A 13,648-nucleotide genomic window follows, 5' to 3' on the forward strand; every position below is an offset into this window, starting at 1 on the left:
CTCATCCAGTTACGCGACTTATCTGAATGTGGTTCAGCTCAAAAGAAATGTGTGTCATTAACATCTTAAACACCCGACGATCACAAGCAGCACTCGGGGAAAAATGGATTTGTCATCTGGAAAAATACAAAGTAATCTACCCTCGCTTTCTGGCGAAGTGAACAGGAAAACGAGGATTAAAGAGACTCGGTAAAAGGGACATTAAAAGCTACTGATCTTCCCCGTTTACACCCTATCCACTGGTTCAGGGGCGGAGGAGTCCTGGGGCTCTGCTTTTCCTGCTGTACCCGGCAGAAAGAGCCCTCCACCGTGCCTCGCTCCCCCCGTCGCGGCACTGACAGCTCTCACGGAGGTTTCCATCCCTCCTACATCACGTTCAGAGAGACAAAACTCAATTTACAACCTGACCCGAGGCTGGCGAGGGGCACGGCGCTTGCCCTGCCATCCTCGCCCGTGCCCCGCACGTCACGCAGCCCCAGCCCGGGGAGGATTCGCCTCGCCGGCCGCCCACGGCCAGCGGATCTCCAGCGGATCTCGCCTGCCCCGGCCCATCTGGCTGCACCCGCGGCGATGGAAACTGTTAAACACAGTTTGGAGCAGAGCTGTGAACACACATCCAGGAGCTTCGCGGCAGCCTGCTGCCCTCCCCGGTGCCACCCCCAGCGCTGCCGGCATCCGCCTCCCTCCTCCGTGGCTGGAAAGCTATTTTTCAGCCTAAATTTAGTCAAGCTTAAACCTCTCCATCAGGGAACCTCTCCATCAGGGAAGGGAGCAAAAGCCTCCGGCTCGTCCCGCTGCTCGCCCAGGCAGCAGCGAGCCGGGGCAGGGGACAGAGCAAGGGCCCGGCGTCCCCCACCCTGTGGCCTTGAAGCAAAATTACAGCCCGTCACCCAAGCTGGGGAGCAGCTTTCCCAGGAGCTTCCCAGCGCTACGGGCGAGGCGGATGGTTTTCTCCCACCCATGCCCTCGCATCTTCTTGCGTGCTTTGCCTGCTACTAATCGCTCCGCTTCCAGCGCTTTCGCCTTCATTTCTCTGACTCCCCGATAACAGAGCGCTCTGTGCTGAAAATACACACCTCCTGCTAACCCCTCTCAGCGATTAACCTCTCCCTCAGGTCCCCTCGATAGCTCTCTCGTCCTCCACTATTTCTCTAACAAAATAATAATTAAAAAACCCCCCACCATCGGCATGCACAGAGGGCGATTCCCCCACGCGACACGGCCTCAACACCGGAGCCCAATGCTTGTGAACCGGAGGGACAACACCGCATCCAGCCTCTCTAATAAGGCAAACTTCATCTACAGCCTTTATTAGACAAGCAGCTCTCAAACACAAACCACGCTTCTATGAAATCAGCATCAAAACACGCCGGCGTTAGCGGGCCCTGAACAAACCCAGGGGCAGGGAGGGGTGGGACCGCGTGCCTCACCTTCACCTTCACTGGTCACAAAATGAGCCATTTTCCTCAGAAACTCCTCAAAAAGCCTTCCCGAACCGTGAAACCGCGCTGCCGAGCGGGGCGGTCCTGCGCTACGGCCGCGTGGGAGAGCACGGGGAGATCTAGTTCTGGCACAGGCTGAAGGTGACCAACGACGAAGCAAAAAAAGGGGGGAAAAAAAACAGGGTTTTTTTTATGATTACAAGGAACAAGAACAAAGGGTTCACCTCCTTCTCAGTACGATTGGTTTTTTTTTTCCCCTTTAGGAAAGGAGACCTGGTGAGTTTAGCAGCACTGGGAAGCCGAGGTGATTCGCTCAGCGTCTCACTCCCCTCACGCCCACGCACGTGGAGCCGAGAATCGCTCTCTGTGAAACGGCTTCCCGGGGCCTCGCTCGGCCAGCCAGCGCTGCCGCAGCATCCCGGCCGCTCAGGGAGGCTTCTAGCGAAACCAGAGAAGGGAAAAGTGGGTATTTCCAACATTAAAATCAAACAAGAAGCAACATCGAGTCCTTCCAGGTCACCTCCCCGCAGCTGCGGGGCGCAGGAGAGGCCCCCAGCCTCACACTCCCCTCCCGACGCGTGCTGCGTGGGGGGACACCGGCATCCTCCGGCGCTGGCAGGCTCCCAGCGGGAATACGGGGGAGTTCGACAGTTTGGTTACTTTTTTTTTTTTTTTTTTTAATTAATGGCTCTCTGTAAACCTCACTTAAATGTCAAATGCGTTCTGCTGCCGCACCGAGGGAACGGTTCCCTCCCGGCCAAACTACACCACACGCAAAATCCTGGCTTTAAACCCCAGCCGATGATAACACCTCCCAGGTCCCCGAGAGGCCGGCCCCTCCTCGCGCTCGGCTGGAGCCAAACATCCTTCTCGCACACAGTCCCGGGGGATCAGCAGAGCTGTATAAAAAGGCGCGAGCCCTCCCCGCACGTCTGTCCAGCGCTGCTGGCACCTCCGGCCATCGCCCGGTTTATATGTTCCTAGCAAAATCCCTTTGAGAGACATGGAGGAGGGTTTGAGCGAGGCCTGGAGACAGCGCTGCCTCGCAGCCCTCTGCACAGTTTGGGTCTGCCCCGCTCCTTCACCGCGGCCAACGCCGGCTGCATCCGGGGCTCAATAAATCTTCTGTCGGCTGGGCAGGATGGCCTCCTTGATGAAAGAGAAGATGAGGAGGATGCCGGAGCGCTTGCCCCTCTTCCCCTTGGTGAAGTAGTTGGAGACCACGTCGTCTGTGGAGAGAAGGGAAGAACAATCAAGCACAATCCCGCTGACGGCCAGCCCTGGGATGAGGCGTCTGGTTTCAGGGCGAGCTGCCTTTAAAGCACGAAAGTTTCTGGTTTGCTCACATCTGGCCTACCTGGGTGCTCCAGTAAGGCACTGCCAGGGAGCCCAAACCCTGAGCTCCCTTCCTTGAGCTGTAGGGAGAGTCCTGGGAAAGCGACAGGGCTCCAGGACTGCAGAGATGCAGGATGTAAAGCCGGAACAGCCCCCCACTCTGCTCACCCTCACCCTGCAGAAGCCCCCCACTTTCCTGCCTCGGCTTTTGGAAGGGTTTACCCGACCAGCTGCCCCCCTCCCCTCCTCCGTGCAACGGGAATGGGGTGCGTTGAGCGCAGCCTCTGCCAAAAACCAGCGGGCATCTGCCCGGGCCTCAGGAGCGCTCACCTCCAGGCTGCACCGTGGAAGGCAGGACGTTCTCTCCGGCCGACAAGGAGACGAAAAAAGCAAAAGGAATTAACCACAGGCAGAACGTGAAGTAGGCGAGAACCTGCGGGCAGAGCAAGAGAGACAGTGAGAGCCGAGCCGCAACGCACCCAGTCGCCCTTCCCACGCTGACGCCCACGAGTGCTGCCTCGGCCCCAGCTGTACCTCCCTACGATACGCCCCAAATTTCTACCTGAACCCCTCGAGAGAAAGGGCACTGAAGGGGGAGAACCACGACTCAACCTTCTCCCGAGTCTCTCGGGTGCTGAGATAGCGTCGCCCTGCAAAGCTGATAAGGGGATAAAATTCAACCAGCAACTTCCACGGAAGGACAGGGTGTGCAGGAAAAGCCCTTGCTCCCGTTCTAGGCGCCTGAAAATCTTTACTGCTCCCCAAAAACCAGAATTTTAAAGAGCGCAATTAAACAAGCAGGAAATTGGCTGTGCTGTTATGACTAATTAAATCCTCTTCACGCCTTCCAGGGACTAAAAGGAAGAGTCAAGACCTGCGCTTGCTCCTCCTGCCCCGGGGTGGGACGCTGGCGTAGCACGAGGAGTCGGCGCTCGGGCGAGCGGCCGCTGCGGTTTGGGGAGAGCCGAGCCGAGAGGTGCTGAGCCGCCACACCGGCCTTCTTGTGCATGGAAATGCTGAAGAAGCGTTCGGTTTCATAAAAAGGTGGTTGTTTTTTCATTGTGGTGGAGGGTTTTTTTGTTTGTTTGTAAAATTTGCGCTAAGTAGCAGCTACTGTTGGGCCCAAACAAGCCCCTCTGTGAATCCGGACCTTTCTCTGGGCCGGTGCAACAGAAGACATAAAAATAACGAGGAGCAATTATGCCATAAGGGAAGTGATTTGTGGTTAGCTTGTAAAAAAAATTTAAAATAGTATTATTTTCTATTTTTCCTAGTTTTTAGCACTTCAGGAAAAAAAAAAAAAAATCTGCGCTTAAGATTCAGTATTTCTTCTGCTCTTCAGCTGGCTGAGAAAGCCCCAAGTCCACACCCGAGAAAAGAAACTGCAGCTTCCCCGGTAGTTCTGAGGGAACAAGCACAGGAACCCCCAGGGAAGGGCTGCGAAAAATATCCTCAGCGTGTCTTACTGCTGACGGCAAAAATGGCATTTTCCTCTCCCTTCTCCAGCCAGCGTGGAGCTGCTGGTGGGAGGGAGAAGAACCCGGATCGACTCCTTCCCGAAGGTCTCTCACCTCAGAGAACAGGTAATACTCCTCGGCGAAGTACTGGAACGCTAAGTAGTGATTGAATATAACCAGCACTGCCAAAGGAAAACACAGCAAAGTCAGTCTCCAGCCTGGAAGAAATCCCATCGGCGTATTCCAAGGCCCCCCGGACGAGGACATCCGCCTCCGCAGACCCCACGAGGAGCAGCTCCTCCCTGCCGCGCGTCCCCTTCCCCGCCGCCCCCCCCGTACACCTGGAACCCTGCCGTGGCTAAAATATTTTCACGCATCTAGTGAGAAACGGTGCGAGCAGCCAGAGTGCCCCCATCCCAGCTCCATTCCGGTACTCTGTGCAGCCCCGGTCGAGTTTCCTCGTCCCTCTGGTGTTTTATTCTCCGTGTCCCCGAGGGCACCCTGGAGAGCCCAGCCTGACACTTGCTAATGCTCCGCAGCGCTGAGAGAAGTGGTGAAAAACCCCACGTCCCCGACAGCTGCTGCGGAGAGAAGCTCTTCTGCCATCTGTAAACCAAGTCAAGCTGAAATGCGGCCAGGACAGCGGGGTTAGCGCTGTCCTCAGCGGCAAAAAACACCACTTCGCTCTTAAGAGGCAGGAATCGGAGCTTCTTTCGCCTTTTATTTGAGGTGCCAAGACAGCAGCCCCAGCCCAGGGGCACCGGGTCAGTAGAGCCCCAGCAAGAGACAGCCCCGACACGAAACGCTGCGTCCCGTGCTGCTTTATCGTCCTCTCCAGCCTAAGGACGTCACCGAAGATCCAGACGAGAGTGCAGGTCTGCCAGAAAACGCAGCTCCTGATCTACGCACCACGCGACAGCTACGCTCATTCGCAAGTAGCGGATAAAACCCTGCCTACGTGAATGCTTTGAGGAGCAAAGGTACGTACAGAGATACACAGACAGCACCCTGAACGTGCTTAAGGGCTCCAGAAAGTCACGCTGGAAGAAATTTTGCCCGTTCGCTACTTAAGGTGTCACTACAAATCACTCAGAGCAGAGATTCGAAGTCAGATCCGTGCAGAGGACACTAAAACACGCAGGAGACTCGGCAGCTCGCGGTGGGAGGAAACCATTCGACCTACTCAAGCAGCCAAAAACCAGTTTAATTGGCAGAGCTACCGGCCCACGTCCCCAGACCCAGCGGCGGGGCTGCTCCCGGGTTCAGCCTACGACACGGTTCCGGCTGTTCATCAGCCGAGCGCGGCAGACAAACGACTACGCTGCCTGCTTCGGCCAAAATATCGGTGCCGCTAATTTAAGCCCCTGCCCGACCTCACACCACAACCAACCCTGCGCCAGCCGCTCAGAAGAAGAGGAGAGACCCTCGTGCCCATCTCGCACCAGGGCTTGCCCAGGCAGCCCGCAGCCCAGCCGGGGACGGAGCCACGGCGGCCGCAGACACGGGCTCAGCAAATACCACAGCAAAGGTGCGAACGTGCAAACTAAAAATCCCCGATTTACGCTCAGCAATGCGCTTTTCTAACAGGGCTTTCTCCAGGCACCCTGATGAATTTCCACATTAATTGTGGACACTTGTCTCAAAGCTTTCCTTTCTCTAGATATCAGCTCCTTACGACGACACACACGCAGCGTCTCGCGCGGCCCAGCGTGACGTCAGGCTGTAATTGCACACGCCGGGTTTTGTAGCTTGCTTCAAATCCTTCCTGCTCTTTACCAAGACCCAGTGAACGCCCGGAACAGGGGGGTCTGCAGGGAGGATGCCGAGCTTTGGGCCAGCCGGGATCTCCTTTTCCTAGCGCTGCCGCCTGACTTTGGAGCGGAGCCGGCCGCAGGGCGAAGCGGAGGGTGCCCGGGGAAGCCCGGCGTCGCTGGCTCTGCACCGGGGCACGCAACCGAAGGCGCTTCCCGTGTCAGCAGGCCCAGCCCATAATTACGGCAGCCGCATCATAAAGCGCGATTAAAGAGTACTGCACAAAGCTCAAAGTCCTTCTGAAAGCCACGGGGGCTGCAACAGCAAAACCCAAACCTTTGCTGCCACCCAGAGCCCACCCACGAGGGTGACGAGGCTTCCCCCGCCCCAGCGCCCGCTCCCACGGGAAGGCGAGGGCCCCACTCACCGCAGGACAGGATGAAATTGGAGGACGTCAGGACGATGAAGGGGAAGGTCTGCAGCAAACCGAAGTAGACCAGGTTGGTGAAGAGCCCCACGCCCACCATGAAACCAGGAAAGCGTTCGAAGAGGTAGAGGCCGACCAGCACGGCCGAGGAGAACTGGAAGAGAGAACGGGGGTTGCCCGGGGCAAACACGGGGGTGCAGACAGCGGGACCGCGGGCAGGGGCGCAGGCAGGAATCCTGCCACGATCAAGGTGATTTTTAGTGTGCTCCGACGGCACTGCGTCTCCCCACCCACCTCCCGCTCGGCACCGGCCCCTTGGGAAAGGTCCAAAGGGGAATGCGACCTCGCTGCTGCAGCTCCTGGTAGGACACGCCGCGGCTGGGCCTCAGTTTCCCCAGCCAGGGGGGAGAGGTGTCACCCAGCAGGGGTTAGGAAGGATTAGCGAGGCGCCGATCGAAGCGGTCCCTGCCAACCTCCCTCCTCGGGAACCGGAGCCGCTTTGGGAAGCGGGAGCTTCCCGAGCGCTTGTCCCCTCCACCCAGAGCCAACGTCCCACGCCACAGCCGCTCTGCCAGCCCCGCTGCTGCCCCAGGGGTGATTTTGGCAAGGAGCCGCCCGTCTCCGCAAGCACAGGGACTTACCCAGATCATGTATTTGATTATCCTCCTGGTGACAACCGTGTACTCCTCGATCAGCTCCGCCAGGTAGTACAGCCCAGCAGCTGCGGGAGAAACGCCTGGCTCAGCCCCGCGGCAAACACCGGTGCCCTCAGCCGTGGGGGTCCACGCTCACCCCCTCTGGGAAGGACTGAAGGGCCGGGGTGCCCCACCTCCCCGCGACCCTCTGGGGCACCCAGGGGACCCCCAAACTCTGGGGCATTGGGGCATCCACAGCACCTCAGGGGCACCCAGGAGACCCCCAAACTCTGGGGCATCCACAGCACCTCAGGGGCACCCAGGAGACCCCCAAACTCTGGGGCATTGGGGCACCCACAGCACCTCAGGGGCACCCAGCGGACCCCCAAACTCTGGGGCATCCACAGCACCTCAGGGGCACCCAGGGGACCCCCAAACTCTGGGGCATTGGGGCACCCACAGCACCTCAGGGGCACCCAGGAGACCCCCAAACTCTGGGGCATCCACAGGACCTCAGGAGCACCCAGGGGACCCCCAGACTCTGGGGCATTGGGGCACCCACAGCACCTCAGGGGCACCCAGCGGACCCCCAAACTCTGGGGCATCCACAGGACCTCAGGAGCACCCAGGGGACCCCCAGACTCTGGGGCATTGGGGCACCCACAGCACCTCAGGGGCACCCAGGGGACCCCCCAATCTCTGGGGCATCCACAGGACCTCAGGAGCACCCAGGGGACCCCCAGACTCTGGGGCATTGGGGCACCCACAGCACCTCAGGGGCACCCAGCAGACCCCCAAACGCTGGGGCATCCACAGCACCTCAGGAGCACCCAGGGGACCCCCAGACTCTAGTGCATCCACAGGATCCCAGGAGCATCCAGGGGACCCCCAGACTCAGGCACCCACAGGATCTCAGGGGCACTCAGAGGCCTCAGGGGCACCCAGGGGACCCCCCAATCTCTGGGGCATCCACAGGACCTCAGGGGCACCCAGGGGACCCCCCAATCTCTGGGGCACCCACAGGACCTCAGGGGCACTCAGAGGCCTCAGGGGCACCCAGGGGACCCCCCCAAACTCTGGGGAACCCAGGGGACCTCGGGACACCCCGGCCGGGCCCCGGCCCACGGGAGGTGCTGGACCGGCGGCCCCGAACCCGGTCCCAGCAGGAGCCCAGGCCGCCCCCTCCCCGAAGCCACCTCGCTGCCGAGAAACGCCCGACATATCGCGACAACCCCCAGAAGGAGCCCGCGGCCGGGCCCAGACCCCGAGCGGCGGCACCCCCGAGGGTCCCGGCCCCCGGCAGACCCCCGGCGGCGGGCTCACCGATCGCCAGGGTGACGAAGGCCACCTGGATGAGCAGGGACAGCCAGCTCAGCGCGTAGATGAACCACATGGCGGGGACGGGCCGGGTCGGGCCGGGCCCCGCCGCTCCCGGTTCCTGCTCCCGCTGTGGCGGCGGCGCGCGGCTCTGACCACGCGGCGCCGGAACAAGAGAGACGCTCCCGGCCCGGCCCGGCCGCCGCCGCCAGGCGCTACAGCGACCCCTGCAGGCGTGGAGGGCTCCCGCGTCGCGCTCCGCCGCCGCGGGTGGAGGCGGGGGGAGCCGAAACGCGGGGGGGGGGGGGGACACCCCGAAACGCACAGGGACCCTCAAAACTGTACAGGGACCCCGAACCGCGGGGGGGCCTAGAAACGCCCAGGGACCACCCCAAACCGTATGGGAACCCCCCAAACTGTGCAGGACCCCGAACCATACAGGGACCCCCCGAACCATACACGGACCCCCCCAAACCGTACAGAGACACCCCGAAGTACACAGGGACCCTCCCATACTCTACAGGGACCCCGAACCGTACAGGGACCCCTCAAAGTGCACAGGGACCCCCCAACTGTAAAGGGACCCCCAAAACCGTATAGGGACCCCGAACCACACAGGGACCCCCCCAACTGTACAGGGATGCCCCAAAACCGTACAGGGTCCCCAAGACGCACAGGGAACCCCAAACCACACAGGGACCCCCCCAAACCATATAGGGACCCCGAACTGTACGGGGACCCCCCAAAACCATTCAGGGACCCCCAAACCACACAAGAACCCCCCCAAACCGTGCAGGGACCCCAAACTGCACGGAGACCCCCCCAAACTGTACAGGGAACCCCCCAAACCTGTGTACGGGGACCCCCTGCAACCATATAGAACCCCCCCCACCTATAGGGACCCCCTCTGCACCCGCGCAGGGACCCCAAATGCTGTATAGGGACCCCTGCACCCATTCAGGGGTTCCTCTGCACCCATATAGGGACCCCTCACACTCACATAGGGACCCCAGCACCCATATAGGTACCTCTGCACCCATATAGGGACTCTCTCCATCCATATAGGGACCCCTACATCTACCGAGGGGCCCAGGGCTGGGACCCCAGCACCCATATAGGACCCCTTCCACCTATATGGGCACCCTCTGCATCCATATAGGGACTCCCTGCACCCATATCGGGATCCTTGCACCCACATGGGGACCCCAGGCTGGGACCCCCTGCACCCACATAGGGACCTCACGGGGACCCCCACCCCAGCACCCCATGCTGGGCCGAACCCTGACCCACTGTGTGCCTGGGCTGTACTGGGTTGGTACTGGGCTGCACTGGGTGTCACTGGGCTGCAGTGGGGCTGCACTGGGATGCACTGGGCTGCACTGGGTTGGTACTGGGCTGTTGGTACACGCAGGTGCCCCCCGCGGCCCGGGGACAGCGGGGACGGAGCTGGGGACCCCGCTCGGGGCCGCCGCTGCCCCCAGCGGGGCTGGAGGGGGCGGGCGGGGGGGGCGGGCAGGGGGCTGGCAGGAGGGGGAGGGCAGGGGGCTCGCAGGGGGGGCGGGCAGGGGGCTGGCAGGGGTGGGAGGGCAGGAGCCCTTGGCCCGCACCGGGCCCCCCCCCGCCTGGCACCGCCCGCCTCGCTCTCACCTCCCCGGGGCTGCAGCTTTGGGGCACGCTTAGCACCCCCCTGCACCCCCCTGCATCCACCGGGCACCCCCCTGCATCCCCCCACGTCTCCCCGCATCCCCCTGCACCCCCTGCACCCCCTGCACCCCAAATCCCCCTGCACCCCCTGCACCCCTCTGCACCCCCTGCATCCTTCCTGCATCCCCATGAATCCCCCCGCACCCCCCGCACCCCCCTGCATCCTTCCTGCACCCCCTGCACCCCCTGTATCCCCCCTGCACCCCTCTGCACCCCCCTGCACCGCCCTGCACCCCACTGCATCCACCGGACACCCCACTGCATCCCCCCATGTCTCCCTGCATCCCCCGGCATCCCCTGCACCCCCTGCACCCCCCTGCACCCCCTGCATCCTTCCTGCGCCCCCCTGTATCCCCCCACATCCCCCTGCACCCCTCTGCACCCCCTGTATCCCCCTGCACCCCCCTATATCCCCCCTGCACCCTCCCATATCCCCCCTGCATCCCCCTGCACCCCCTGTATCCCCCCTGTACCCCCTATATCCCCCCTGCGCCCCCCTGCACCCCCATATCCCCCCTGCACCCCCTATATCCCCCCTGCACCCCTCTGCACCCCCCCTGCACCCTCCCATATCTCCCCTGCATCCCCCTGCACCCCTCTGCACCCCCTGTATCCCCCCTGTACCCCCTATATCCCCCCTGCACCCCCTGTATCCCCCCTGCACCCCCCATATCCCCCCTATATCCCCCCTGCACCCCCTGTATCCCCCCTGCATCCCCCTGCACCCCTTGTATCCCCCCTGAATCCCCCTGCACCCCCCTATATCCCCCCTGCACCCCCTGTATCCCCCCTGCCCCCCCTGCCCCCCCCGCTCCGCAGGCGCCGCCCCTCTCCCCCATCTCCCGTCTCCCCCGGCCCGCGGCTCTCTGGGTGCCCGGAGCACCCCCAGGAGAGGGGGTGCAGCCCAGCCCCCCCCCGCGGGCCCGGAGCGGGGAGACCCCGGGGAGAGGCAGCGGGGCCGGGGGGGGAAGGGGGGCGGTGGGGGGAAAGGGGGTGATGGGGGGAAAGGGGGTGCTGGGAGGGAAAGGGGGGGCCGGGGGGGGGAAAGGGGGTGCTGGTGACGGACGCTGCTCCCGCCGCGGTGCGGTGGGGTTGCGCGAGGTGGGCTGTTTACCCCCGGCGCGGGCGCGGGGTTGTGAGAGAGGGGGCTCGGCCCCCCGAGCCGGTACGGCAGGGTCGCACGAGCGCCGAGCTTTGTACCTGACCCGTTTGTTTTTGTAGGGTTGCCCGAGCGCCGGGTTGTGTACACGGCCTGTTTGTTATTGTAGGGTTGCACGATCTCTTTGTTATTGTAGGGTTGCACTAGCATCATGCTGTATACACGACCTGTTTGTTATTGTAGGGTTGCACAGGCACCGAGCTGCGTACCTGACCCGTTTGTTATTGTAGGGTTGCACAGGCACAGAGCCCCCTACCTGACCCGTTTGTTATTGTAGGGTTGCACGATCTCTTTGTTATTGTAGGGTTGCACTAGCATCATGCTGCGTACACGACCTGTTTGTTATTGTAGGGTTACATGAGCACCGGGTTGTGTACACAACATGTTTGTTATTGTAGGGTTGCACCAGCACCATGCTGCGTACACGTCCTGTTTTTGTAGGGTTGCACGACCTCTTTGTTATTGTAGGGTTGCACGAGCGCTGTGCTGCACACCTGACCCGTTTGTTATTGTAGGGTTGCACGATCTCTTTGTTATTGTAGGGTTGCACTAGCATCATGCTGTATACACGACCTGTTTGTTATTGTAGGGTTGCACAGGCACCGTGCTGCGTACCTGACCCGTTTGTTATTGTAGGGTTGCACAGGCACAGAGCCCCCTACCTGACCCGTTTGTTATTGTAGGGTTGCACGATCTCTTTGTTATTGTAGGGTTGCACTAGCATCATGCTGCGTACACGACCTGTTTGTTATTGTAGGGTTACATGAGCACCGGGTTGTGTACACAACATGTTTGTTATTGTAGGGTTGCACCAGCACCATGCTGCGTACACGTCCTGTTTTTGTAGGGTTGCACGACCTCTTTGTTATTGTAGGGTTGCACGAGCGCTGTGCTGCACACCTGACCCGTTTGTTATTGTAGGGTTGCACGATCTCTTTGTTATCGTAGGGTTGCACTAGCATCATGCTGTATACACGACCCGTTTGTTATTGTAGGGTTGCACAGGCACAGAGCCCCCTACCTGACCCGTTTGTTATTGTAGGGTTGCACGATCTCTTTGTTATTGTAGGGTCACACGAGCACTGAGCTGCGTACACGACCTCTTTGTTATTGTAGGGTTGCACAGGCACCGAGCTGCACACCTGACCCGTTTGTTATTGTAGGGTTGCACGATCTCTTTGTTATTGTAGGGTCGCCCGAGCACCATGCTCTGTACCTGACCCGTTTGTTATTGTAGGGTTGCACGATCTCTTTGTTATTGTAGGGTCGCCCGAGCGCCGCTGCCACCCCGAGCCGTTACCGCAGGGTTCCCGGTGCTGCCCCCTCCCCTGGAGCCCCCACCCCAGGGTGGCCGGGGCAGCACCCGCAGGCGGGGGCAGGGCCGCGGGCTCCGGTGCTGCCGGGGCTCCCACCGAGGCGTCCCCGTGTCGTGTCCGTCCCCCCCCCCCGCCGTCCCCTCTGGGTGCACCTCGGGGCGCGTGAGGGTGGGGGTCCCCGCCGAGGTGGGGGTCCCCGCGGGTGACGGGGGGCGCAGCGCCCTCCGCCCGCCCGCCAGCCCTGGGAGCGGGGACGGGGGTTGCTCCCCCAGGGTGGGTGGGCGCCGGGCCGCGGCACCCACGGGTGTCCCCCACCCTCAGGCGGGGGTGCCCCCTGCGCCTCGGCCCCAAACCTGGCGGGGGGGGCGGGGGAGGGCGGGGGGGGTGGGAGTGCAGGGGGGGGGTGGGGGGGCGTGGGGGTGGGGTGTAAGTGCACGGGGCTGCACTGGGGGGTGTGCACGGAGGGTACGTGGGGGGGTGCGTGGGGGGGGTGTGCATGGGGGGTGCATGGGGGGTGCATGGGGGGGTGCATGGTGGGGTGCGGGGGGGTGAGTGGGGGGTGCGCGTGGGGGGGTGTGCATGGGGGGTGCATGGGGGGGGTGCATGGGGGGTGCATGGGGGGGTGCGGGGGGTGCATGGGGGGGTGCATGGGGGTGTGCATGGGGGGTGCATGGGGGGTGCATGGGGAGGTGCAGGGGGGGTGTGCATGGTGGGGTGTGGGGGGTGTGCATGGGGGGTGCATGGGGAGGTGCAGGGGGGGTGCATGGGGGCTGCAGGGGGGGGTGCGTGGGGGGGTGCATGGGGGGTGCATGGGGGGTGTGCATAGGCGGGGTGTGCAGGGGGGGGTGCACGGGGGAGTGCGTGGGGGGTGCGTGTGGGTGTGCGCAGAGGCCAGGCCCGCGCTCCCCACGCCGCTGTGGCGGCACAGCCGGGTGCTGATGCACCCTGGCGCGGCTGGCGGCGGCTCTCGGTGCCGGCGCGGACCCCGGGGGCTCGGTGACCGAGCGCTGATCCCCGCGCAGGGGCTCCAGCGCAGCCCCCCCAGCCCCGGCCCCGGGGCCGCCCCGGGCAGGCAGGAGCTGGGGGGGGAAAGGGGCCGCGGGG

The 13,648-nt window shown here is 62.5% G+C and overlaps 1 protein-coding gene across 1 annotated transcript; it reads right to left on the reverse strand.

The window, feature by feature from the left end:
* Positions 1–1,741: 1,741 nt before the first annotated feature.
* TEX261 (testis expressed 261) lies at positions 1,742–8,541 on the reverse strand. The gene is made up of 6 exons (XM_075499416.1): positions 8,372–8,541; positions 7,055–7,134; positions 6,414–6,567; positions 4,349–4,416; positions 3,108–3,210; positions 1,742–2,671 (listed from the first exon to the last, which is right to left on the reverse strand). The coding sequence occupies exons 1-6, from the start codon at positions 8,439–8,441 to the stop codon at positions 2,556–2,558; spliced, it is 591 nt and encodes a 196-aa protein (XP_075355531.1). The 5' UTR covers positions 8,442–8,541; the 3' UTR covers positions 1,742–2,555.
* Positions 8,542–13,648: the final 5,107 nt, after the last annotated feature.

The sequence above is a fragment of the Mycteria americana genome, chromosome 4, assembly GCF_035582795.1.
Source record: "Mycteria americana isolate JAX WOST 10 ecotype Jacksonville Zoo and Gardens chromosome 4, USCA_MyAme_1.0, whole genome shotgun sequence".
In the NCBI taxonomy this organism is placed as follows: domain Eukaryota; kingdom Metazoa; phylum Chordata; class Aves; order Ciconiiformes; family Ciconiidae; genus Mycteria; species Mycteria americana.